This window comes from Anomaloglossus baeobatrachus, chromosome 9 (assembly GCF_048569485.1).
Source record: "Anomaloglossus baeobatrachus isolate aAnoBae1 chromosome 9, aAnoBae1.hap1, whole genome shotgun sequence".
Lineage (NCBI taxonomy): Eukaryota > Metazoa > Chordata > Amphibia > Anura > Aromobatidae > Anomaloglossus > Anomaloglossus baeobatrachus.
Window position 1 is genome coordinate 14077387 of NC_134361.1, and position 25971 is coordinate 14103357.

A 25971-nucleotide genomic window follows, 5' to 3' on the forward strand; every position below is an offset into this window, starting at 1 on the left:
GGGCTTCTTGGTTACCCGATGTTTACATTGGTTACCAGCCTCCGCAGAAGCCATCTCCTGCTCACTGCACATTCAGTTGTTGCTGTCTCGCTGTCACACACAGCGATCTGTGCTTCACAGCAGGACAGCAACAACTAAAAAATGGCCCAGGACATTCAGCAACAACTAACGACCTCACAGCAGGGGCCAGGTTGTTGCTGGATGTCACACACAGCAACATCGCTAGCAACGTCACAAAAGTTGTTCGTTAGCAGCGATGTTGCTAGCGATGTTGCTTAGTGTGACGGGGCCTTAAGGCAGGTGTGAAAAATAATGCAAACAGCTTCACAAATAGAAGTGATAATAGAGGAGTATCAAAGAAGAAAATGCAAATCAATGAAGAAAAGAAAACGTAAATCATCTCAGTATCTGGTGACCGCCCGTCTCCTCCGTCCTCAGAATTCAGTGACCGCCCGTCTCCTCCGTCCTCAGAATTCAGTGACCGCCCGTCTCCTCCGTCCTCAGAATTCAGTGACCGCCCGTCTCCTGCGTCCTCAGTATTCAGTGACCGCCCGTCTCCTCCGTCCTCAGTATTCAGTGACCACCCGTCTCCTGCGTCCTCCGTATTCAGTGGTCACCCGTCTCCTCCGTCCTCAATATCTGGTGACCGCCTGCCTCCTCCGTCCTCAGTATTCAGTGACCACCCGTCTCCTCCATCCTCAGTATTCAGTGACCGCCCATCTCCTCTGTCCTCAGTATTCAGTGACCGCCCGTCTCCTGAGTCCTCAGTATTCAGTGACCGCCCGTCTCCTCCATCCTCCGTATTCAGTGACCGCCCGTCTCCTCCATCCTCAGTATTCAGTGACCGCCCATCTCCTCTGTCCTCAGTATTCAGTGACCGCCCGTCTCCTGAGTCCTCAGTATTCAGTGACCGCCCGTCTCCTCCATCCTCCGTATTCAGTGACCGCCCGTCTCCTCCATCCTCAGTATTCAGTGACCGCCCGCCTCCTCCATCCTCAGTATTCAGTGACCGCCCATCTCCTCCATCCTCAGTATTCGGTCTCCTCCGTCCCCAGTATGTGGTGACCGCCCGTCTCCTCCGTCCTCAGTATGTGGTGACCGCCCGTCTCCTCCATCCTCAGTATTCAGATCATTTTGTATTACATCATGTCTTATACTCCAGTCACCTCCAGAGCGGCAATCTTAATTCTGCTGATTGCTTTAGGAACGTTTTGTACTCTCTTAGCTGTTCTCCCATAACACAGGGTAATTGGCAAGAAAAAAAAAAGAATGGAGTATGACTTATTCAGATACTGATCCAGCAAAAGGACATGGGGTTGTGCAGCCAAAAACTGCTCACAAGAATCTAGCAGAATTGTGATTCCAGCTCTGGGTGTGAGGTGGAGATATGGATGGGTCACACAACGTGCTGCTGTGCGCAGAACGCTGGATACGTACTGTTGGATAGCAGGTGACTTTGCTGGAGAGGACTTAGCGGATGAGCACCTCCGATGGTGGCCTGTCCTGACAGCGTGACGTGTCCGAGGACGTGCTGCGACCCTCCGGTGGTGATCGGAGACTGGAGCTTCTCCTTATCCCACGAAGATTCACTTCCACCTGCAGAAAAAGGAGAAGACGGAAATAAGAAGAGATCCATAATGATAAAATCATTCCGAGAAATTCCTATGAAATGGCTGTCACATAGCGCTGTGTCCCCTGGCACTGACCCGGAGCCGCACCGTGGGGGTCCCAGGGTCAGATGCCCCCAGATTATTCATGCTCAATTTCTACCATTCTCACACTGCCTCGGTCACCGTCAGCGCCTGTGCACACAGTGATTCCAGGCGGTCATCAATTCACCACTTCAGGAAACGTCTCCTCTACCATTTAAAGTGTTTCGAGGAATTTCTGGCTTCCTGAAGGGGTGTGAAGACTTTTTTGCCGCCTTCTCATCCTGGACGGTTTTGGTTTTTATTGACTGCCCTTTTTTATTCCCACAAGATGTTTTTCAAAATCTTAAGCAAAAAAAAAAAAATGCTTAAAATATCGGACACATGAACAGTAAAGTGGAAAGGAAAAACCATTTCAGCGTTTAAGAGACTTCTCAGGCTTTTGTCCTGAGATCCGTGCGTCCCAGAAACGTGTGTGCACGCGGCCTGAGACGTCTTCCAGCTCACAGACCCCGCACCGCTTCCGGTTCATTCAATCCCTGTCACTTCATATCATTCACGTTACACCTTCCTATCAGACTTTCTTCTACATGTCTTCACCGGGTTCAGGATCTCCGCTTGCTGCGAGGGAATGAGAACTACCTGCATCCAGAGGCCGGGACACAGCCGGCACCAGCGCTGCGGGGAGGGGGATACTATTGTGTCCAGTGAACTCCACCATTTATGTCTGATACATTGTAACAAGCTGGGAACATCGACCACTTCACTCATCTCCCCGGCCGTGCACGCTCCTGAAAACGTCCAATGTCAGACGTTCTGGGGCTCATTATTCAAGGTCCTGGTTCTGAATTTTGTTGGATTCTCTCAACCAACGTTTTTGCAACAGAACAGAATTTTAGGTAGAAAAATGGAGTTGAGACTGAAAACCGGTCACCGGCGAGGAGATACGAGAGTCGCATTTCTTGGAATAATAATCCGGACAAGATCTCAGGTTTCCGCACTACCTGATCGTCTTAGGCTATGTGCGCACTCTGCATTTTTTTGACGCTGCATTTTTGGCTGCTAAAAACGCATAAAACCCCCCCGGCGACAAAAACGCACAAAAAACGCACTGATAAAAACGCATACGTTTTTACCGCGTTTTGGTGCGTTTCTGATCTCTGCGTTTTTCCAATGCATTGCTTGGGGGGGAAAACGCAGAAAAACGAAGAAAAGAATTGACATCTCCATTTTTTTTAAGCTCAAAAACACAGCTAAAAAAAAAAGTTGTGTGCGGACAGCAAAAATGAAAACTCAGACTTTGCTGGGGAAAGTTGAACTAGATGGACCTAGGTCTTTTTTCAACCTAAGTAACTATGTAACTATGCAGTTTTGAGCCCAAAAACGCGCAAAAATGCACCCGAAAAATGAGAAAAAAAACGCACTGTGTGCACATAGCCTAACATTTGTCCCAATCATTAAACTCCCACTCTGAAATATTCTCTAATTTGTTGAGCGTCTTCTCTGAGCATCTTCCCAGTCTTGGTCAGAAAAAGCATCAATTGAATGCACTCTCTCCACTTCTAGGAGCGCGACGTGTTCCTCCAGCCTCGTCCGAGTCCCCAGCCCGGGACAGGGGAGGATCACACAAATATCTGTCCCAATCCTTCATTTCATGAAGATAAATCCAGTATCCGAAAATACAAGAAGCTGCAAACAGAGAACACAAGTCCCATCACAAACGCGTTTCAGACCAATATTTTTACTTTGTGGTGCTTTATCCAGGTAGAAGATATTTCACAATGAGAAAATGAGTAAATGCCGCTGGTTTCTTTTTCTATTTTTTTTTAACCAGCTCCATTTGCTCATTATGAAACCGCACAATGAAGAACCACAGGATAAAACGGGCTCAAAACGCGTGGGAATATGATCATGTAATGACTATAGTCTCAACTTGGATCTTCTTGTATTTTCTTAGATTGGATTTTAATCTCATGGAATTTGGGATCCAGACAGATTTTTCACCTTCAGGACGAGGGCCGGATGTTTCTTTTTTTCCGCTACATATCTATAGTGTGGAATCCACCGGCCGGCTGAGGACCATCGCCGGTCACCGTCCTATATACTGAGTCATATGGGATATTTGGCTTTGGAGAGGTGAGCTGGAGAAATGGTCATTTTTTTTTTTTTGTACATGGAACAGCACAATACATAGAAAGGCATCGATCGATACATGAGCCGCTGCGATAGAAGGACATTGAAATGTGGACTGTTTTGATGAGTGGAGACGAAAAATCTGGTCAAAAAGTCATGAAACCCAAGGGTTAAAGGGTTATTCCCATAATATTAAATTGTCCCCATGTATAGGACCAGGGGGATCTTACTGATCACTGGGGTCCGACTGCTATTCCCAAGGTCGGAGCTCCAGAACCAAGGAGCGTCTCTGCAGTTTAGAATATACTGGAGATGTGCGTGCTGGACCGCCGCTGCATCCACCGATGACAAGGCTGCCGGCAGGGTCCACGGCCACCATCCTGCGATCATGGGGGTCACAGAGATTGGTCCCCCCAGTATCACATACTTATTCCCTATCCTTTCGGATTTTACATTTTAGGAATACTCTAATGTAGCTCAAAGTTGAATCCAGAGCTGAAATCTCCCAGCATGCTCTGCTTATCCACTGTCTGCTCAGATCCTTCTCTGGAAGCGGAGATCACCCGACTGTGTGCAATCATTATTACAGTGCATGCAAAAGTTTGGGCACCCCTTGAGAAAATGATTGTTAACAGTTAAGCAAGTTGAAGATGAAATGATCTCTAAAAGGCAGAAAGTTACAGAGGACACGTTGCCTTTGTATTTTAGGCAAAAGATAATTATTTTTATCTTTTATATGGGCAGATGCAAAAGTTTGGGCACCCTACATGGTTAGTACCTATTTGCACCCCCTTTTGCAAGTATCACAGCTTGTAAACGCTTTTTATAGCAGCCAAGAGTCTTTCAATTCTTGTTTAAGGGATTTTTCTCCATTCTTCCTTGGAGACGTCTTCCAGTTCTCTGAAATTCCTGCCTATTCTTCCAGTTCTGTGAGATTCCTGGCTCATCTTCCACTTACATATCTGTGAGATTCCTGGCTCGTCTTGCATGCACTGCTCTTCCCTGGAGACATCTTCCAGTTCTGTGAGATTCCTGGCTGGTCTTGCATGCTCTGCTTTTCCTTGGAGACGTCTTCCCGTTCTTTGAGATTCCTGGCTCGTCTTGCATGTACTGCTCTTCCTTGGAGACATCTTCCAGTTCTGTGAGATTCCTGGCTCGTCTTGCATGCACTGCTTTTCCTTGGAGAAGTCTTCCCGTTCTTTGAGATTCCTGGCTCGTCTTGCATGCACTGCTCTTTCTTGGAGACGTCTTCCAGTTCTCTAAGATTCCTGGCTCGTCTTGCATGCTCTGCTCTTCCTTGCAGACGTCTTCCAGTTCTGTGAGATTCCTGGCTCGTCTTGCATGCACTGCTCTTCCTTGGAGACGTCTTCCAGTTCTGTGAGATTCCTGGTTGTCTTGCATGCTCTGCTCTTCCTTGCAGACGTCTTCCAGTTTTGTGAGATTTCTGGCTCGTCTTGCATGCACTGCTCTTCCTTGGAGACATCTTCCAGTTCTGTGAGATTCCTGGCTTGTCTTGCATTCTCTGCTCTTTTTTTGAGGTCTTGCCACAGATTGTCAATGATGTTCAGATCAGGAGACTGTGAGGTCATTGTAAAACCTTCAGCTCACACCTTTTGAGGTCTTCTATTATGGATTTTGAGGTGTGCTTAGGATCATTATCCATTTGTAGAAGCCATCCTCTTTTCACCTCTTTTCAACTTCAGCCTTTTTACAGATGGTGATATGTTTGCAGTAAGAATTTGTTGAAATTTCCTTGAATCCATTCTTCCCTTTACCTGTGAAATGTTCCTCATGCCATTGGCTGCAACACAACCCCAAAGCATGATTGATCCACCCCCATGCTTAATGGTTGGCAAGATGTTCTTTTCCTGAAATTCTGTGCCCTTGTTTCTTCTCTTCTTTCCAGAATGTATGAGACTTCTTTAGATGTTCTTTTGCAGACTTGTGATGCTACATTTTATTGTTAGGACGCAGGAGAGGTTTTCTTTTGATGACTCTTCCATGAAGGCCATATTTGTGCAGGTGTCTCTGAACTGTAGAACAATGTACCACAACTCCAGAGTCTGTTAAATCTTCCTGAAGGTCTTTTGCAGTCACGCAGGGGCTCTGATTTGTCTCTAGCAATCCTACGAGCAGCTCTTACAGAAATGTTGCTTGCTCTTCCAGACCTTATCTTAACCTCCACTGTTCCTGGTAACGGCCATTTCTTAATTACATTTCAAAATGAGGTAACAGAAAATTAAAAACTCTTTGCTATCTTCTTATAGTCTTCTCCTGCTTTGTGGGCCTCCACCATTTTTATTTTCAGAGTGCTAGGCAGCTGCTTAGAAGAACCCATGGCTGCTGTTTTTGGCACAAGGATAGAGGAGGACGGGTTTTTATAAAGCTGTGAAATTTGCATTACCGGTATTTCCTAACGATGATACTGAACAAGACTTAAGCTGGGTTTACACACTGCAACATCGCAAACGACATCGCTGTAATGTCACCGGTTTTGTGACGTTACAGCGACCTCCCCAGCGACATTGCAGTGTGTGAAACACATCAGCGACCCGGCCCCTGCTGTGAAGTTGTGATCGCTACAAATCGTTCAGGACCATTCCTAGGTCCTTTGTTTCCCGCTGTGCAGCATGCATCGCTAGCAAGTTTCAGTGTGTAAATGGGACTTTACAGCGACTCCGCGGCTCTGTCCGTGTAGCGTCCTGATTAGCGGTCACCGGTGAAGGATTCACCGGTGACCGCTAATCCCCCGAGTGACTGAAGTGTCCCCCCCTCTCTCATACTCACCGATCCCCGATCACCGGCGCTGCACGGCGTTCACTCTGCTCCAGCGGCTTTTCCATTTTTGAAAAAGCCGGCCGCTCATTAAACAATCTCGTATTCCCTGCTTTTCCCCGCCCACCGGCAAATATGATTGGTTGCAGTGAGACACGCCCACACGCTGAGTGACAGCTGTGTCACTGCACCCAATCACAGAAGCCGGTGGGCGTGTCTATACTGTGCAGTAAAATAAATAAATAAATAATTAAAAAATCCGGCGTGCGGTCCCCCCCAATTTTAATACCAGCCAGATAAAGCCATACGGCTGACAGCTGGTATTCTCAGGATGGGGAGCTCCACGTTACGGGGAGCCCCCCAGCCTAACAATATCAGCCAGCAGCCGCCCAGAATTGCCGCATACATTAGATGTGACAGTTCTGGGACTGTACCCGGCTCTTCCCGATTTACCCTAGTGCGTTGGCAAATCGGGGTAATAAGGAGTTATTGGCAGCCTATAGCTGCCAATAAGTCCTAGATTAATCGTGTCAGGCGTCTCCCCGAGATACCTTCCATGATTAATCTGTAAATTACAGTTAAAAAACACACACCCGAAAAATCCTTTATTAGAAATAAAAAACACTAACAAATTCCCTCATTACCAATTTATTACCCACAACAAAGCCCTCCTTGTCCGGCGTAATCCACGGTCCTCCAATGTCGCATCCAGCTCTGCTGCATGCAGGTGACAGCAGCAGCAGAAGACACCGCCCTTCCTGTCACCTGCACGCAGCTAATGAAGAGAGCCGTGTGATCGGCTGAGCTGTCACTGAGGTTACCTGGATCCAGCGGTGGATCCAGCGGTGGATGCAGCGGTGGCCGCGGGTAACCTCAGTGACAGTTCAGCTGATCGCGCTACTCACCTCATTTGCTGGTGATTTCCCCCCCTCTCTCATACTCACCGATCCCCGATCTCCGGCGCTGCACGGCGTTCACACTGCTCCGGCGGCTTTTCCTTTTTTGAAAAAGCCGGCCGCTCATTAAACAATCTCGTATTCCCTGCTTTCCCCGCCCACCGGAAAATGTGATTGGTTGCAGTGAGACACGCCCCCACGCTGAGTGACAGCTGTGTCACTGCACCCAATCACAGCAGCCGGTGGGCGTGTCTATACTGTGCAGTAAAATAAATAAATAAATAAATAAATAAATAATTAAAAAATCCGGCGTGCGGTTCCCCCTATTTTAATACCAGCCAGATAAAGCCATACGGCCACCGCTGGATCCAGGTAACCTCAGTGACAGCTCAGCCGATCACACGGCTCTCTTCATTAGCTGCGTGCAGGTGACAGGAGCGGCGGTGTCTTCTGCTGCTCCTGTCACCTGCATGCAGCAGAGCTGGATGCGACGTTGGAGGACCGTGGATTACGCCGGACAAGGAGGGCTTTGTTGTGGGTAATAAATTGGTAATGAGGGAATGTGTTTGTGTTTTTTATTTCTAATAAAGGATTTTTCGGGTGTGTGTTTTTATTTACTGTCACTTACAGATTAATCATGGAAGGAATCTCGGGGAGAAGCCTGACATGATTAATCTTGGACTTATTGGCAGCTATGGGCTGCCAATAACTCCTTATTACCCCGATTTGCCAACGCACCAGGGCAAATCTGGAAGAGCTGGGTACAGCCCCAGAACTGTCGCATCTAATGAATGCGGCAATTCTGGGCGGCTGCTGACTGATATTGTTAGGGTGGGGGGCTCCCCATAACGTCGAGCTCCCCATCCTGAGAATACCAGCCTGCAGCCGTATGGCTTTATCTGGCTGGTATTAAAATAGGGGGGGACCGCACGCCGGATTTTTTAATTATTTATTTATTTACACGGCACACAGAGCCGCGTGGCATTAAATGAAGTCGGGTGAAGTTCACCTGCTGTCCCCAACGACCAGCTAGGTCGCTCTGCAGGTCCGGATCGCTGTTGCGTCGTTGGCCAGGTCTGCCTGTTTGACAGCTCACCAGAGACTTTGTAGCGATCCCGGCTAGGTTGAGATCGCAGGTTGGATCGCTAGAAAGTCTCAGTGTGTAAACCCAGCATTAGCCCTAACAGGCTAATTAAGGTCTGAAACCTTGGTCAAAGTTATCTGAGCACAAACCTCCAAGGGTGCCCCAACTTTTGCATCGGCCCATCTTCCTTTTTGTGATTTATCAAATGTAAAAAATAAAAATATTTTTTTTTTGTCTAACATACAAAGGAAATGTGTCATGTGTAACTTTATGGCGATTAGAGATCATTTCATCTGAAATTTGCATAATTGTTCACAGTAACAGGATTTTGACCAGGGGTGCCTAAACTTTTGCATGCCACTGTACAGACGTACTAACCGCACAGCGTAATACAGGAGCTGTTAGAGGGGATATGAGTCCACAGACTTGCTGACTGTTTCCGGCTATAGTGAGTACAATGACTCAGGTGGACACTCCGTTACACGAGTTGATATCTATCTTGTCTGCAGTGTCCGGGGGCAGCGGTGCGATAACGCTTTTAGTTTGGTCATCCACAGTATAATATTGAGTAGCCGCTAAAATCTCACAAATCCGCGTCTCTTTATGGATTTCAGAAGAGACACATGATACAGTGACAATCAGACGATAAAAGGCGAGATCAACGCTGTAATGTGCAGAGCAAGAATCTGACGCCATTTATCTCGGAGATTTCAGTCCCTGTCCACACCCTGGAGCCCGAGGAAGAAAGGAACATGTACTCCACTCGAGTGTTACACTAAGAAAGCGCAAAAATACAGCGAGCGGCCGCCATAATCACAGGCGGCGGCCTAACTCACCGCGCCCAGCGACACCGGAGAGAACAACGGAGGCAACCCCAACACCGGGCAAACACTACTACAAATCACTGTGCTTTACATGGGACTGCAGGTGACATCTACTGCATTATCTGTACTCAGAGATATATCACTGTGTTATCTGTAGTGTTACATAGGACTGCAGGTGACATCTACTACATTATCTGCACTCAGAGATATCACTGTGTTATCTGTGGTGTTACATAGGACTGCAGGTGACATCTACTACATTATCTGTACTCAGAGATATCACTGTGTTATCTGTAGTGTTACATAGGACATATGGAGGATCCTGCACCCGCACGGCTGAGGCGCTGGAGTATGTAGGATCCTGCACCCGCACGGCTGAGGCGCTGGAGTATGGAGGATCCTACACCCGCACGGCTGAGGTGCTGGAGTATGGAGGATCCTGCACCCGCACGGCTGAGGCGCTGGAGTATGGAGGATCCTGCACCCGCACGGCTGAGGCGCTGGAGTATGGAGGATCCTGCACCCGCACGGCTGAGGCGCTGGAGTATGGAGGATCCTGCACCCGCACGGCTGAGGCGCTGGAGTATGGAGGATCCTGCACTTGCACGGCTGAGGCGCTGGAATATGGAGGATCCTGCACCCGCACGGCTGAGGCGCTGGAGTATGGAGGATCCTGCACCCGCACGGCTGAGGCGCTGGAGTATGGAGGATCCTGCACCCGCACGGCTGAGGCGCTGGAGTATGGAGGATCCTGCAACCGCACGGCTGAGGCACTGGAGTATGGAGGATCCTGCACCCGCACGGCTGAGGTGCTGGAGTATGGAGGATCCTGCACCCGCACGGCTGAGGCGCTGTAGTATGGAGGATCCTGCACCCGCACGACTGAGGCGCTGGACTATGGAGGATCCTACACCCGCACGGCTGAGGTGCTGGAGTATGGAGGATCCTGCACCCGCACGGCTGAGGCGCTGGAGTATGGAGGATCCTGCACCTGTACGGCTGAGGAGCTGGAGTATGGAGGATCCTGTACCCGCACGGCTGAGGTGCTTGAGTATGGAGGATCCTGCACTCGCACGGCTGAGGCGCTGGAGTATGGAGGATCCTGCACCCGCACAGCTGAGGCGCTGGAGTATGGAGGATCCTGCACCCGCACAGCTGAGGCGCTGGAGTATGGAGGATCCTGCACCCGCACGGCTGAGGCGCTGGAGTATGTAGGATCCTGCACTCGCACGGCCGAGGGCTGGAGTATGTAGGATCCTGCACTCGCACGGCTGAGGCGCTGGAGTATGGAGGATCCTGCACCCGCACGGCTGAGGCGCTGGAGTATGGAGGATCCTGCACCCGCACGACCGAGGTGCTGGAGTATGGAGGATCCTGCACCCGGACGGCTGAGGCTCTGGGGTATGGAGGATCCTGCACCCGCACGGCTGAGGCGCTGGAGTATGTAGGATCCTGCACTCGCACGGCCGAGGGCTGGAGTATGTAGGATCCTGCACTCGCACGGCTGAGGCGCTGGAGTATGGAGGATCCTGCACCTGTACGGCTGAGGAGCTGGAGTATGGAGGATCCTGTACCCGCACGGCTGAGGTGCTTGAGTATGGAGGATCCTGCACTCGCACGGCTGAGGCGCTGGAGTATGGAGGATCCTGCACCCGCACAGCTGAGGCGCTGGAGTATGGAGGATCCTGCACCCGCACAGCTGAGGCGCTGGAGTATGGAGGATCCTGCACCCGCACGGCTGAGGCGCTGGAGTATGTAGGATCCTGCACTCGCACGGCCGAGGGCTGGAGTATGTAGGATCCTGCACTCGCACGGCTGAGGCGCTGGAGTATGGAGGATCCTGCACCCGCACGGCTGAGGCGCTGGAGTATGGAGGATCCTGCACCCGCACGACCGAGGTGCTGGAGTATGGAGGATCCTGCACCCGGACGGCTGAGGCTCTGGGGTATGGAGGATCCTGCACCCGCACGGCTGAGGCGCTGGAGTATGTAGGATCCTGCACTCGCACGGCCGAGGGCTGGAGTATGTAGGATCCTGCACTCGCACGGCTGAGGCGCTGGAGTATGGAGGATCCTGCACCCGCACGGCCGAGGCGCTGGAGTATGTAGGATCCTGCACTCGCACGGCTGAGGCGCTGGAGTATGTAGGATCCTGCACTCGCACGGCTGAGGCGCTGGAGTATGTAGGATCCTGCACTCGCACGGCTGAGGCGCTGGAGTATGGAGGATCCTGCACTTGCACGGCGGAGGCGCTGGAATATGGAGGATCCTGCACCCGCACGGCTGAGGCGCTGGAGTATGTAGGATCCTGCACCCGCACGGCTGAGGCGCTGGAGTATGGAGGATCCTACACCCGCACGGCTGAGGTGCTGGAGTATGGAGGATCCTGCACCCGCACGGCTGAGGCGCTGGAGTATGGAGGATCCTGCACCCGCACGGCTGAGGCGCTGGAGTATGGAGGATCCTGCACCCGCACGGCTGAGGCGCTGGAGTATGGAGGATCCTGCACCCGCACGGCTGAGGCGCTGGAGTATGGAGGATCCTGCACTTGCACGGCTGAGGCGCTGGAATATGGAGGATCCTGCACCCGCACGGCTGAGGCGCTGGAGTATGGAGGATCCTGCACCCGCACGGCTGAGGCGCTGGAGTATGGAGGATCCTGCACCAGCACGGCTGAGGCGCTGGAGTATGGAGGATCCTGCAACCGCACGGCTGAGGCACTGGAGTATGGAGGATCCTGCACCCGCACGGCTGAGGTGCTGGAGTATGGAGGATCCTGCACCCGCACGGCTGAGGCGCTGTAGTATGGAGGATCCTGCACCCGCACGACTGAGGCGCTGGACTATGGAGGATCCTACACCCGCACGGCTGAGGCGCTGGAGTATGGAGGATCCTGCACCCGCACGGCTGAGGCGCTGGAGTATGGAGGATCCTGCACCTGTACGGCTGAGGAGCTGGAGTATGGAGGATCCTGTACCCGCACGGCTGAGGTGCTTGAGTATGGAGGATCCTGCACTCGCACGGCTGAGGCGCTGGAGTATGGAGGATCCTGCACCCGCACAGCTGAGGCGCTGGAGTATGGAGGATCCTGCACCCGCACAGCTGAGGCGCTGGAGTATGGAGGATCCTGCACCCGCACGGCTGAGGCGCTGGAGTATGTAGGATCCTGCACTCGCACGGCCGAGGGCTGGAGTATGTAGGATCCTGCACTCGCACGGCTGAGGCGCTGGAGTATGTAGGATCCTGCACCCGCACGGCCGAGGCGCTGGAGTATGGAGGATCCTGCACCCGCACGGCTGAGGCGCTGGAGTATGGAGGATCCTGCACCCGCACGACCGAGGTGCTGGAGTATGGAGGATCCTGCACCCGGACGGCTGAGGCTCTGGGGTATGGAGGATCCTGCACCCGCACGGCTGAGGCGCTGGAGTATGTAGGATCCTGCACTCGCACGGCCGAGGGCTGGAGTATGTAGGATCCTGCACTCGCACGGCTGAGGCGCTGGAGTATGGAGGATCCTGCACCCGCACGGCCGAGGCGCTGGAGTATGTAGGATCCTGCACTCGCACGGCTGAGGCGCTGGAGTATGTAGGATCCTGCACTCGCACGGCTGAGGCGCTGGAGTATGTAGGATCCTGCACTCGCACGGCTGAGGCGCTGGAGTATGGAGGATCCTGCACCCGCACGGCTGAGGCGCTGGAGTATGGAGGATCCTGCACCCGCACGGCTGAGGCGCTGGAGTATGGAGGATCCTGCACCCGCACGGCTGAGGCGCTGGAGTATGGAGGATCCTGCACCCGCACGGCTGAGGCGCTGGAGTATGGAGGATCCTGCACCCGAACGGCCGAGGCGCTGGAGTATGGAGGATCCTGCAGGTCTGAAACCTTGGTCAAAGTTATCTGAGCACAAACCTCCAAGGGTGCCCCAACTTTTGCATCGGCCCATCTTCCTTTTTGTGATTTATCAAATGTAAAAAATAAAAATATTTTTTTTTTGTCTAACATACAAAGGAAATGTGTCATGTGTAACTTTATGGCGATTAGAGATCATTTCATCTGAAATTTGCATAATTGTTCACAGTAACAGGATTTTGACCAGGGGTGCCTAAACTTTTGCATGCCACTGTACAGACGTAATAACCGCACAGCGTAATACAGGAGCTGTTAGAGGGGATATGAGTCCACAGACTTGCTGACTGTTTCCGGCTATAGTGAGTACAATGACTCAGGTGGACACTCCGTTACACGGAACAGTTGATATCTATCTTGTCTGCAGTGTCCGGGGGCAGCGGTGCGATAACGCTTTTAGTTTGGTCATCCACAGTATAATATTGAGTAGCCGCTAAAATCTCACAAATCCGCGTCTCTTTATGGATTTCAGAAGAGACACATGATACAGTGACAATCAGACGATAAAAGGCGAGATCAACGCTGTAATGTGCAGAGCAAGCGACGAATCTGACGCCATTTATCTCGGAGATTTCAGTCCCTGTCCACACCCTGGAGCCCGAGGAAGAAAGGAACATGTACTCCACTCGAGTGTTACACTAAGAAAGCGCAAAAATACAGCGAGCGGCCGCCATAATCACAGGCGGCGGCCTAACTCACCGCGCCCAGCGACACCGGAGAGAACAACGGAGGCAACCCCAACACCGGGCAAACACTACTACAAATCACTGTGCTTTACATGGGACTGCAGGTGACATCTACTGCATTATCTGTACTCAGAGATATATCACTGTGTTATCTGTAGTGTTACATAGGACTGCAGGTGACATCTACTACATTATCTGCACTCAGAGATATCACTGTGTTATCTGTGGTGTTACATAGGACTGCAGGTGACATCTACTACATTATCTGTACTCAGAGATATCACTGTGTTATCTGTAGTGTTACATAGGACATATGGAGGATCCTGCACCCGCACGGCTGAGGCGCTGGAATATGGAGGATCCTGCACCCGCACGGCTGAGGCGCTGGAGTATGGAGGATCCTGCACCCGCACGGCTGAGGCGCTGGAATATGGAGGATCCTGCACCCGCACGGCTGAGGCGCTGGAGTATGTAGGATCCTGCACCCGCACGGCTGAGGCGCTGGAGTATGGAGGATCCTACACCCGCACGGCTGAGGTGCTGGAGTATGGAGGATCCTGCACCCGCACGGCTGAGGCGCTGGGGTATAGAGGATCCTGCACCCGCACGGCTGAGGCGCTGGAGTATGGAGGATCCTGCACCCGCACAGCTGAGGCGCTGGAGTATAGAGGATCCTGCACCCGCACGGCTGAGGCGCTGGAGTATGGAGGATCCTGCACCCGCACAGCTGAGGCGCTGGAGTATAGAGGATCCTGCACCCGCACGGCTGAGGCGCTGGAGTATGGAGGATCCTGCACCCGCACGGCTGAGGCGCTGGAGTATGGAGGATCCTGCACCCGCACGGCTGAGGCGCTGGAGTATGGAGGATCCTGCACCCGCACGGCTGAGGCGCTGGAGTATGGAGGATCCTGCACCCGCACGGCTGAGGCGCTGGAGTATGGAGGATCCTGCACTTGCACGGCTGAGGCGCTGGAATATGGAGGATCCTGCACCCGCACGGCTGAGGCGCTGGAGTATGGAGGATCCTGCACCCGCACGGCTGAGGCGCTGGAGTATGGAGGATCCTGCACCCGCACGGCTGAGGTGCTGGAGTATGGAGGATCCTGCACCCGCACGGCTGAGGCGCTGTAGTATGGAGGATCCTGCACCCGCACGACTGAGGCGCTGGACTATGGAGGATCCTACACCCGCACGGCTGAGGTGCTGGAGTATGGAGGATCCTGCACCCGCACGGCTGAGGCGCTGGAGTATGGAGGATCCTGCACCTGTACGGCTGAGGAGCTGGAGTATGGAGGATCCTGCACCTGTACGGCTGAGGAGCTGGAGTATGGAGGATCCTGTACCCGCACGGCTGAGGTGCTTGAGTATGGAGGATCCTGCACTCGCACGGCTGAGGCGCTGGAGTATGGAGGATCCTGCACCCGCACAGCTGAGGCGCTGGAGTATGGAGGATCCTGCACCCGCACGGCTGAGGCGCTGGAGTATGGAGGATCCTGCACCCGCACGGCCGAGGGCTGGAGTATGTAGGATCCTGCACTCGCACGGCCGAGGGCTGGAGTATGTAGGATCCTGCACTCGCACGGCTGAGGCGCTGGAGTATGGAGGATCCTGCACCCGCACGGCTGAGGCGCTGGAGTATGGAGGATCCTGCACCCGCACGACCGAGGTGCTGGAGTATGGAGGATCCTGCACCCGGACGGCTGAGGCTCTGGGGTATGGAGGATCCTGCACCCGCACGGCTGAGGCGCTGGAGTATGTAGGATCCTGCACTCGCACGGCCGAGGGCTGGAGTATGTAGGATCCTGCACTCGCACGGCTGAGGCGCTGGAGTATGGAGGATCCTGCACCCGCACGGCCGAGGCGCTGGAGTATGTAGGATCCTGCACTCGCACGGCTGAGGCGCTGGAGTATGTAGGATCCTGCACTCGCACGGCTGAGGCGCTGGAGTATGGAGGATCCTGCACCCGCACGGCTGAGGCGCTGGAGTATGTAGGATCCTGCACTCGCACGGCTGAGGCGCTGGAGTATGGAGGATCCTGCACCCGCACGGCTGAGGCGCTGGAGTATGGAGGATCCTGCACCCGCACGGCTGAGGCGCTGGAGTATGTAGGATCCTGCACTCGCACGGCTGAGGCGCTGGAGTATGGAGGATCCTGCACCCGCACGGCTGAGGCGCTGGAGTATGGAGGATCCTGCACCCGCACGGCTGAGGCGCTGGAGTATGGAGGATCCTGCACCCGCACGGCTGAGGCGCTGGAGTATGGAGGATCCTGCACCCGCACGGCTGAGGCGCTGGAGTATGGAGGATCCTGCACCCGAACGGCCGAGGCGCTGGAGTATGGAGGATCCTGCACCCGCACAGCTGAGGCGCTGGAGTATGGAGGATCCTGCACCCGCACGGCTGAGGCGCTGGAGTATGGAGGATCCTGCACTTGCACGGCTGAGGCGCTGGAGTATGGAGGATCCTGCACCCGCACGGCTGAGGCGCTGGAGTATGGAGGATCCTGCACCCGCACAGCTGAGGCGCTGGAGTATGGAGGATCCTGCACTTGCACGGCTGAGGCGCTGGAGTATGGAGGATCCTGCACCCGCACGGCTGAGGCGCTGGAGTATGGAGGATCCTGCACCCGCACGGCCGAGGGCTGGAGTATGTAGGATCCTGCACTCGCACGGCCGAGGGCTGGAGTATGTAGGATCCTGCACTCGCACGGCTGAGGCGCTGGAGTATGGAGGATCCTGCACCCGAACGGCCGAGGCGCTGGAGTATGGAGGATCCTGCACCCGAACGGCCGAGGCGCTGGAGTATGGAGGATCCTGCACCCGCACGGCTGAGGCGCTGGAGTATGGAGGATCCTGCACCCGAACGGCCGAGGCGCTGGAGTATGGAGGATCCTGCACCCGAACGGCTGAGGCGCTGGAGTATGGAGGATCCTGCACCCGAACGGCTGAGGCGCTGGAGTATGGAGGATCCTGCACCCGCACAGCTGAGGCGCTGGAGTATGGAGGATCCTGCACCCGCACGGCTGAGGCGCTGGAGTATGGAGGATCCTGCACCCGCACGGCTGAGGCGCTGGAGTATGGAGGATCCTGCACCCGCACGGCTGAGGCGCTGGAGTATGGAGGATCCTGCACCCGCACGGCTGAGGCGCTGGAGTATGGAGGATCCTGCACTTGCACGGCTGAGGCGCTGGAATATGGAGGATCCTGCACCCGCACGGCTGAGGCGCTGGAGTATGGAGGATCCTGCACCCGCACGGCTGAGGCGCTGGAGTATGGAGGATCCTGCACCAGCACGGCTGAGGCGCTGGAGTATGGAGGATCCTGCAACCGCACGGCTGAGGCACTGGAGTATGGAGGATCCTGCACCCGCACGGCTGAGGTGCTGGAGTATGGAGGATCCTGCACCCGCACGGCTGAGGCGCTGTAGTATGGAGGATCCTGCACCCGCACGACTGAGGCGCTGGACTATGGAGGATCCTACACCCGCACGGCTGAGGCGCTGGAGTATGGAGGATCCTGCACCCGCACGGCTGAGGCGCTGGAGTATGGAGGATCCTGTACCCGCACGGCTGAGGTGCTTGAGTATGGAGGATCCTGCACTCGCACGGCTGAGGCGCTGGAGTATGGAGGATCCTGCACCCGCACAGCTGAGGCGCTGGAGTATGGAGGATCCTGCACCCGCACAGCTGAGGCGCTGGAGTATGGAGGATCCTGCACCCGCACGGCTGAGGCGCTGGAGTATGTAGGATCCTGCACTCGCACGGCCGAGGGCTGGAGTATGTAGGATCCTGCACTCGCACGGCTGAGGCGCTGGAGTATGTAGGATCCTGCACCCGCACGGCCGAGGCGCTGGAGTATGGAGGATCCTGCACCCGCACGGCTGAGGCGCTGGAGTATGGAGGATCCTGCACCCGCACGACCGAGGTGCTGGAGTATGGAGGATCCTGCACCCGGACGGCTGAGGCTCTGGGGTATGGAGGATCCTGCACCCGCACGGCTGAGGCGCTGGAGTATGTAGGATCCTGCACTCGCACGGCCGAGGGCTGGAGTATGTAGGATCCTGCACTCGCACGGCTGAGGCGCTGGAGTATGGAGGATCCTGCACCCGCACGGCCGAGGCGCTGGAGTATGTAGGATCCTGCACTCGCACGGCTGAGGCGCTGGAGTATGTAGGATCCTGCACTCGCACGGCTGAGGCGCCGGAGTATGTAGGATCCTGCACTCGCACGGCTGAGGCGCTGGAGTATGGAGGATCCTGCACCCGCACGGCTGAGGCGCTGGAGTATGGAGGATCCTGCACCCGCACGGCTGAGGCGCTGGAGTATGGAGGATCCTGCACCCGCACGGCTGAGGCGCTGGAGTATGGAGGATCCTGCACCCGCACGGCTGAGGCGCTGGAGTATGGAGGATCCTGCACCCGAACGGCCGAGGCGCTGGAGTATGGAGGATCCTGCAGGTCTGAAACCTTGGTCAAAGTTATCTGAGCACAAACCTCCAAGGGTGCCCCAACTTTTGCATCGGCCCATCTTCCTTTTTGTGATTTATCAAATGTAAAAAATAAAAATATTTTTTTTTTGTCTAACATACAAAGGAAATGTGTCATGTGTAACTTTATGGCGATTAGAGATCATTTCATCTGAAATTTGCATAATTGTTCACAGTAACAGGATTTTGACCAGGGGTGCCTAAACTTTTGCATGCCACTGTACAGACGTAATAACCGCACAGCGTAATACAGGAGCTGTTAGAGGGGATATGAGTCCACAGACTTGCTGACTGTTTCCGGCTATAGTGAGTACAATGACTCAGGTGGACACTCCGTTACACGGAACAGTTGATATCTATCTTGTCTGCAGTGTCCGGGGGCAGCGGTGCGATAACGCTTTTAGTTTGGTCATCCACAGTATAATATTGAGTAGCCGCTAAAATCTCACAAATCCGCGTCTCTTTATGGATTTCAGAAGAGACACATGATACAGTGACAATCAGACGATAAAAGGCGAGATCAACGCTGTAATGTGCAGAGCAAGCGACGAATCTGACGCCATTTATCTCGGAGATTTCAGTCCCTGTCCACACCCTGGAGCCCGAGGAAGAAAGGAACATGTACTCCACTCGAGTGTTACACTAAGAAAGCGCAAAAATACAGCGAGCGGCCGCCATAATCACAGGCGGCGGCCTAACTCACCGCGCCCAGCGACACCGGAGAGAACAACGGAGGCAACCCCAACACCGGGCAAACACTACTACAAATCACTGTGCTTTACATGGGACTGCAGGTGACATCTACTGCATTATCTGTACTCAGAGATATATCACTGTGTTATCTGTAGTGTTACATAGGACTGCAGGTGACATCTACTACATTATCTGCACTCAGAGATATCACTGTGTTATCTGTGGTGTTACATAGGACTGCAGGTGACATCTACTACATTATCTGTACTCAGAGATATCACTGTGTTATCTGTGGTGTTACATAGGACTGCAGGTGACATCTACTACATTATCTGTACTCAGAGATATCACTGTGTTATCTGTGGTGTTACATAGGACTGCAGGTGACATCTACTACATTATCTGTACTCAGAGATATCACTGTGTTATCTGTGGTGTTACATAGGACATATGGAGGATCCTGCACCCGCACGGCTGAGGCGCTGGAATATGGAGGATCCTGCACCCGCACGGCTGAGGCGCTGGAGTATGGAGGATCCTGCACCCGCACGGCTGAGGCGCTGGAATATGGAGGATCCTGCACCCGCACGGCTGAGGCGCTGGAGTATGTAGGATCCTGCACCCGCACGGCTGAGGCGCTGGAGTATGGAGGATCCTACACCCGCACGGCTGAGGTGCTGGAGTATGGAGGATCCTGCACCCGCACGGCTGAGGCGCTGGAGTATGGAGGATCCTGCACCCGCACGGCTGAGGCGCTGGAGTATGGAGGATCCTGCACCCGCACGGCTGAGGCGCTGGAGTATGGAGGATCCTGCACCCGCACGGCTGAGGCGCTGGAGTATGGAGGATCCTGCACTTGCACGGCTGAGGCGCTGGAATATGGAGGATCCTGCACCCGCACGGCTGAGGCGCTGGAGTATGGAGGATCCTGCACCCGCACGGCTGAGGCGCTGGAGTATGGAGGATCCTGCACCCGCACGGCTGAGGTGCTGGAGTATGGAGGATCCTGCACCCGCACGGCTGAGGCGCTGTAGTATGGAGGATCCTGCACCCGCACGACTGAGGCGCTGGACTATGGAGGATCCTACACCCGCACGGCTGAGGTGCTGGAGTATGGAGGATCCTGCACCCGCACGGCTGAGGCGCTGGAGTATGGAGGATCCTGCACCTGTACGGCTGAGGAGCTGGAGTATGGAGGATCCTGTACCCGCACGGCTGAGGTGCTTGAGTATGGAGGATCCTGCACTCGCACGGCTGAGGCGCTGGAGTATGGAGGATCCTGCACCCGCACAGCTGAGGCGCTGGAGTATGGAGGATCCTGCACCCGCACAGCTGAGGCGCTGGAGTATGGAGGATCCTGCACCCGCACGGCTGAGGCGCTGGAGTATGGAGGATCCTGCACCCGCACGGCCGAGGGCTGGAGTATGTAGGATCCTGCACTCGCACGGCCGAGGGCTGGAGTATGTAGGATCCTGCACTCGCACGGCTGAGGCGCTGGAGTATGGAGGATCCTGCACCCGCACGGCTGAGGCGCTGGAGTATGGAGGATCCTGCACCCGCACGACCGAGGTGCTGGAGTATGGAGGATCCTGCACCCGGACGGCTGAGGCTCTGGGGTATGGAGGATCCTGCACCCGCACGGCTGAGGCGCTGGAGTATGTAGGATCCTGCACTCGCACGGCCGAGGGCTGGAGTATGTAGGATCCTGCACTCGCACGGCTGAGGCGCTGGAGTATGGAGGATCCTGCACCCGCACGGCCGAGGCGCTGGAGTATGTAGGATCCTGCACTCGCACGGCTGAGGCGCTGGAGTATGTAGGATCCTGCACTCGCACGGCTGAGGCGCTGGAGTATGGAGGATCCTGCACCCGCACGGCTGAGGCGCTGGAGTATGTAGGATCCTGCACTCGCACGGCTGAGGCGCTGGAGTATGGAGGATCCTGCACCCGCACGGCTGAGGCGCTGGAGTATGGAGGATCCTGCACCCGCACGGCTGAGGCGCTGGAGTATGTAGGATCCTGCACTCGCACGGCTGAGGCGCTGGAGTATGGAGGATCCTGCACCCGCACGGCTGAGGCGCTGGAGTATGGAGGATCCTGCACCCGCACGGCTGAGGCGCTGGAGTATGGAGGATCCTGCACCCGCACGGCTGAGGCGCTGGAGTATGGAGGATCCTGCACCCGCACGGCTGAGGCGCTGGAGTATGGAGGATCCTGCACCCGAACGGCCGAGGCGCTGGAGTATGGAGGATCCTGCACCCGCACAGCTGAGGCGCTGGAGTATGGAGGATCCTGCACCCGCACGGCTGAGGCGCTGGAGTATGGAGGATCCTGCACTTGCACGGCTGAGGCGCTGGAGTATGGAGGATCCTGCACCCGCACGGCTGAGGCGCTGGAGTATGGAGGATCCTGCACCCGCACAGCTGAGGCGCTGGAGTATGGAGGATCCTGCACTTGCACGGCTGAGGCGCTGGAGTATGGAGGATCCTGCACCCGCACGGCTGAGGCGCTGGAGTATGGAGGATCCTGCACCCGCACGGCCGAGGGCTGGAGTATGTAGGATCCTGCACTCGCACGGCCGAGGGCTGGAGTATGTAGGATCCTGCACTCGCACGGCTGAGGCGCTGGAGTATGGAGGATCCTGCACCCGAACGGCCGAGGCGCTGGAGTATGGAGGATCCTGCACCCGAACGGCCGAGGCGCTGGAGTATGGAGGATCCTGCACCCGCACGGCTGAGGCGCTGGAGTATGGAGGATCCTGCACCCGAACGGCCGAGGCGCTGGAGTATGGAGGATCCTGCACCCGAACGGCTGAGGCGCTGGAGTATGGAGGATCCTGCACCCGAACGGCTGAGGCGCTGGAGTATGGAGGATCCTGCACCCGCACAGCTGAGGCGCTGGAGTATGGAGGATCCTGCACCCGCACGGCTGAGGCGCTGGAGTATGGAGGATCCTGCACCCGCACGGCTGAGGCGCTGGAGTATGGAGGATCCTGCACTTGCACGGCTGAGGCGCTGGAGTATGGAGGATTCTGCACCCGCACGGCTGAGGCGCTGGAGTATGGAGGATCCTGCACCCGCACGGCTGAGGCTCTGGAGTATGGAGGATCCTGCACCCGCACGGCTGAGGCGCTGGAGTATGGAGGATCCTGCACCCGCACGGCTGAGGCGCTGGAGTATGGAGGATCCTGCACCCGCACGGCCGAGGCGCTGGAGTATGGAGGATCCTGCACCCGCACGGCCGAGGCGCTGGAGTATGGAGGATCCTGCACCCGCACGGCTGAGGCGCTGGAGTATGGAGGATCCGGCACCCGCACGGCTGAGGCTCTGGAGTATAGAGGATCCTGCACCCGCACGGCCGAGGCGCTGGAGTATGGAGGATCCTGCACCCGCACGGCTGAGGCACTGGAGTATGGAGGATCCTGCACCCGCACGGCTGAGGCACTGGAGTATGGAGGATCCTGCACTTGCACGGCCGAGACGCTGGAGTATGGCGGATCCTGCACCCGAACGGCTGAGGCGCTGGAGTATGGAGGATCCTGCACCCGCACGGCTGAGGCGCTGGAGTATGGAGGATCCTGCACCCGAACGGCCGAGGCGCTGGAGTATGGAGGATCCTGCACCCGAACGGCCGAGGCGCTGGAGTATGGAGGATCCTGCACCCGCACGGCTGAGGCGCTGGAGTATGGAGGATCCTGCACCCGAACGGCCGAGGCGCTGGAGTATGGAGGATCCTGCACCCGAACGGCTGAGGCGCTGGAGTATGGAGGATCCTGCACCCGCACGGCTGAGGCGCTGGAGTATGGAGGATCCTGCACCCGCACAGCTGAGGCGCTGGAGTATGGAGGATCCTGCACCCGCACGGCTGAGGCGCTGGAGTATGGAGGATCCTGCACCCGCACGGCTGAGGCGCTGGAGTATGGAGGATCCTGCACTTGCACGGCTGAGGCGCTGGAGTATGGAGGATCCTGCACCCGCACGGCTGAGGCGCTGGAGTATGGAGGATCCTGCACCCGCACGGCTGAGGCTCTGGAGTATGGAGGATCCTGCACCCGCACGGCTGAGGCACTGGAGTATGGAGGATCCTGCACCCGCACGGCCGAGGCGCTGGAGTATGGAGGATCCTGCACCCGCACGGCTGAGGCGCTGGAGTATGGAGGATCCTGCACCCGCACGGCCGAGGCGCTGGAGTATGGAGGATCCTGCACCCGCACGGCTGAGGCGCTGGAGTATGGAGGATTCTGCACCCGCACGGCTGAGGCGCTGGAGTATGGAGGATCCTGCACCCGCACGGCTGAGGCGCTGGAGTATGGAGGATTCTGCACCCGCACGGCTGAGGCGCTGGAGTATGGAGGATCCTGCACCCGCACGGCTGAGGCGCTGGAGTATGGAGGATCCTGCACCCGCACGGCTGAGGCGCTGGAGTATGGAGGATCCTGCACCCGCACGGCTGAGGCGCTGGAGTATGGAGGATCCTGCACCCGCACGGCCGAGGCGCTGGAGTATGGAGGATCCTGCACCCGCACGGCCGAGGCGCTGGAGTATGGAGGATCCTGCACCCGCACGGCTGAGGCGCTGGAGTATGGAGGATCCGGCACCCGCACGGCTGAGGCTCTGGAGTATAGAGGATCCTGCACCCGCACGGCCGAGGCGCTGGAGTATGGAGGATCCTGCACCCGCACGGCTGAGGCACTGGAGTATGGAGGATCCTGCACCCGCACGGCTGAGGCGCTGGAGTATGGAGGATCCTGCACCCGCACGGCTGAGGCACTGGAGTATGGAGAATCCTGCACCCGCACGGCTGAGGCACTGGAGTATGGAGGATCCTGCACTTGCACGGCCGAGACGCTGGAGTATGGCGGATCCTGCACCTGCACGGCCGAGACGCTGGAGTATGGAGGATCCTGCACTTGCACGGCCGAGGCGCTGGAGTATGGAGGATCCTGCACTTGCACGGCCGAGGCGCTGGAGTATGGAGGATCCTGCACTTGCACGGCCGAGGCGCTGGAGTATGGAGGATCCTGCACTTGCACGGCCGAGGCGCTGGAGTATGGAGGATCCTGCACTTGCACGGCCGAGGCGCTGGAGTATGGAGGATCCTGCACTTGCACGGCTGAGGCGCTGGAGTATGGAGGATCCTGCACCTGTACGGCTGAGGCGCTGGAGTATGGAGGATCCTGCACTTGCACGGCCGAGGCGCTGGAGTATGGAGGATCCTGCACCCTCACGGCCGAGGCGCTGGAGTATGGAGGATTCTGCACCCGCACGGCTGAGGCGCTGGGCCATACACCTCCCCTCCCCCGCACAGTATGGCGTCTGCGGAGACCTGAGAGTCTTCAGAGAAGGGTAAAGCGCAGATTTATTTTGCATCTCGGAACATCAGGTTTTCCAGTTTTTCTGCTTTTAGTCCATAAATCAAAGCCAATAAATGAGATGAAGGTGACTCGAGCGCCGCACGCCCGGAATTACCCGCGTTATTGGAGAAACACTATTTACTGTCCATATGTTCTGTGACAGCGGAGATGTATGATCCGGACAGGTGCAGGGAATATTCAGAAGAGCTTAATAGCCTGAAGACGGGTGCGGGGGGTGCAGGGGGTGCGGGGGCCGCGCAGCTCAATGCAAGACTCAACCATCTCTGCAGAATAAAGAATGAAAAAGGAGATTCTAGAGCCCCCGAAAATCACCGCCAAGGAGTGGACCGAGGCGATACATAACATCAGAGCTCAACTTACAGTCATTATACTACAGAGCAGCACTCACAATTCTGCCGCCTCAGGGGAGATACATAGTGTCACTACTCCTCGGAGACCTCAGCCTACACACAGTCACTAAGTATATTGCAGACCATGCTCCAGAGCAGCACTCACAATTCTGCTGCCTCAGATGATACATAAAGTCACTGCTTCCTCAAAAGCTCAACCTACACACAGTCACTAACTGTACTGCAGACTATACTCCAGAGCAGCACTCATAATACTGCCACCTTCGAGATGATACATAAAGCCACTGCTCCTGGAGAGCTCAGCCTACACAGTTACCACTCCAGAGCAGCACTCACAATGCTTCCCCTCAGAGGTAATAAAATAAAGTCACTGCTCCCTGGAGAGTTCAACCTAAACTTACTGCAGACTATACTCCAGAGCAGCACTCACAATTCTGCTGCCTCAGAGGTGAGATACATAAAGTCACTGCTCCCTGCAGATCCCAGCCTACATACAGTCACTAAGCATACTGCAGACTGGACTTCAGAGCAGCGCTCACAATTCTGCAGCCTTCAAGGTGATACATAAAGTCACTGCTCCCTGAAGAGCTCAACCTAAGCTTACTGCAGACAGTAAGCTTAGGTTGTGAGTTGTGAGTGCTGCTCCAGAGCAGCACTCACAATTCTGCCTCAAACGGCCATTGCTGTGAAGGCGTCAGGTGATTTGGAGACGGATCCAAGAGATAAAGCTGAAACTTTTTCCCGTGATGGATGTGATGCCAGAAAGCGAGGCATCTTTACAGCAGAGCGGAGGCTCCGGCGTCTCCGTTACGGAGGTGGAATCGGCAGATGCTTATTTTCTACACAATCTTAGTGGAGCGCGTAATGAGCAAAGACAAAAAAAAAAAATATTGAAAAAAATTCTTCCTCAAAGCCCCCGTCTGAAGCCCCTTCATGTCGGACGCGGCGGATTCTGCTGCTGAAGGAACCGCGATTTCAGGTTAAAGTGTCAGATTGTTAAAGCCTCAGCGATGGTTTTACTGGGCCGGGTCCAAAAATGTATCAAGTGGTTGAGAGATGTAATTACTGCGCGGCTCTGCCAAAGCATTGAAATGTGCCCATTAATTCTGCAATTCCCAGT

The 25971-nt window shown here is 55.5% G+C and overlaps 1 protein-coding gene across 1 annotated transcript in view; it reads right to left on the bottom strand.

Annotated features, from left to right (window-relative positions):
• The window catches only part of DACH2 (dachshund family transcription factor 2), a 393174-nt gene that overhangs the window by 97204 nt on the left and 269999 nt on the right, over nucleotides 1–25971 (bottom strand). Inside the window, exon 4 of the mRNA XM_075323069.1 lies at nucleotides 1438–1596. Within this exon, the coding sequence (XP_075179184.1) occupies nucleotides 1438–1596 (159 nt within the window). The remainder of the gene's footprint in view (nucleotides 1–1437; nucleotides 1597–25971) is intronic.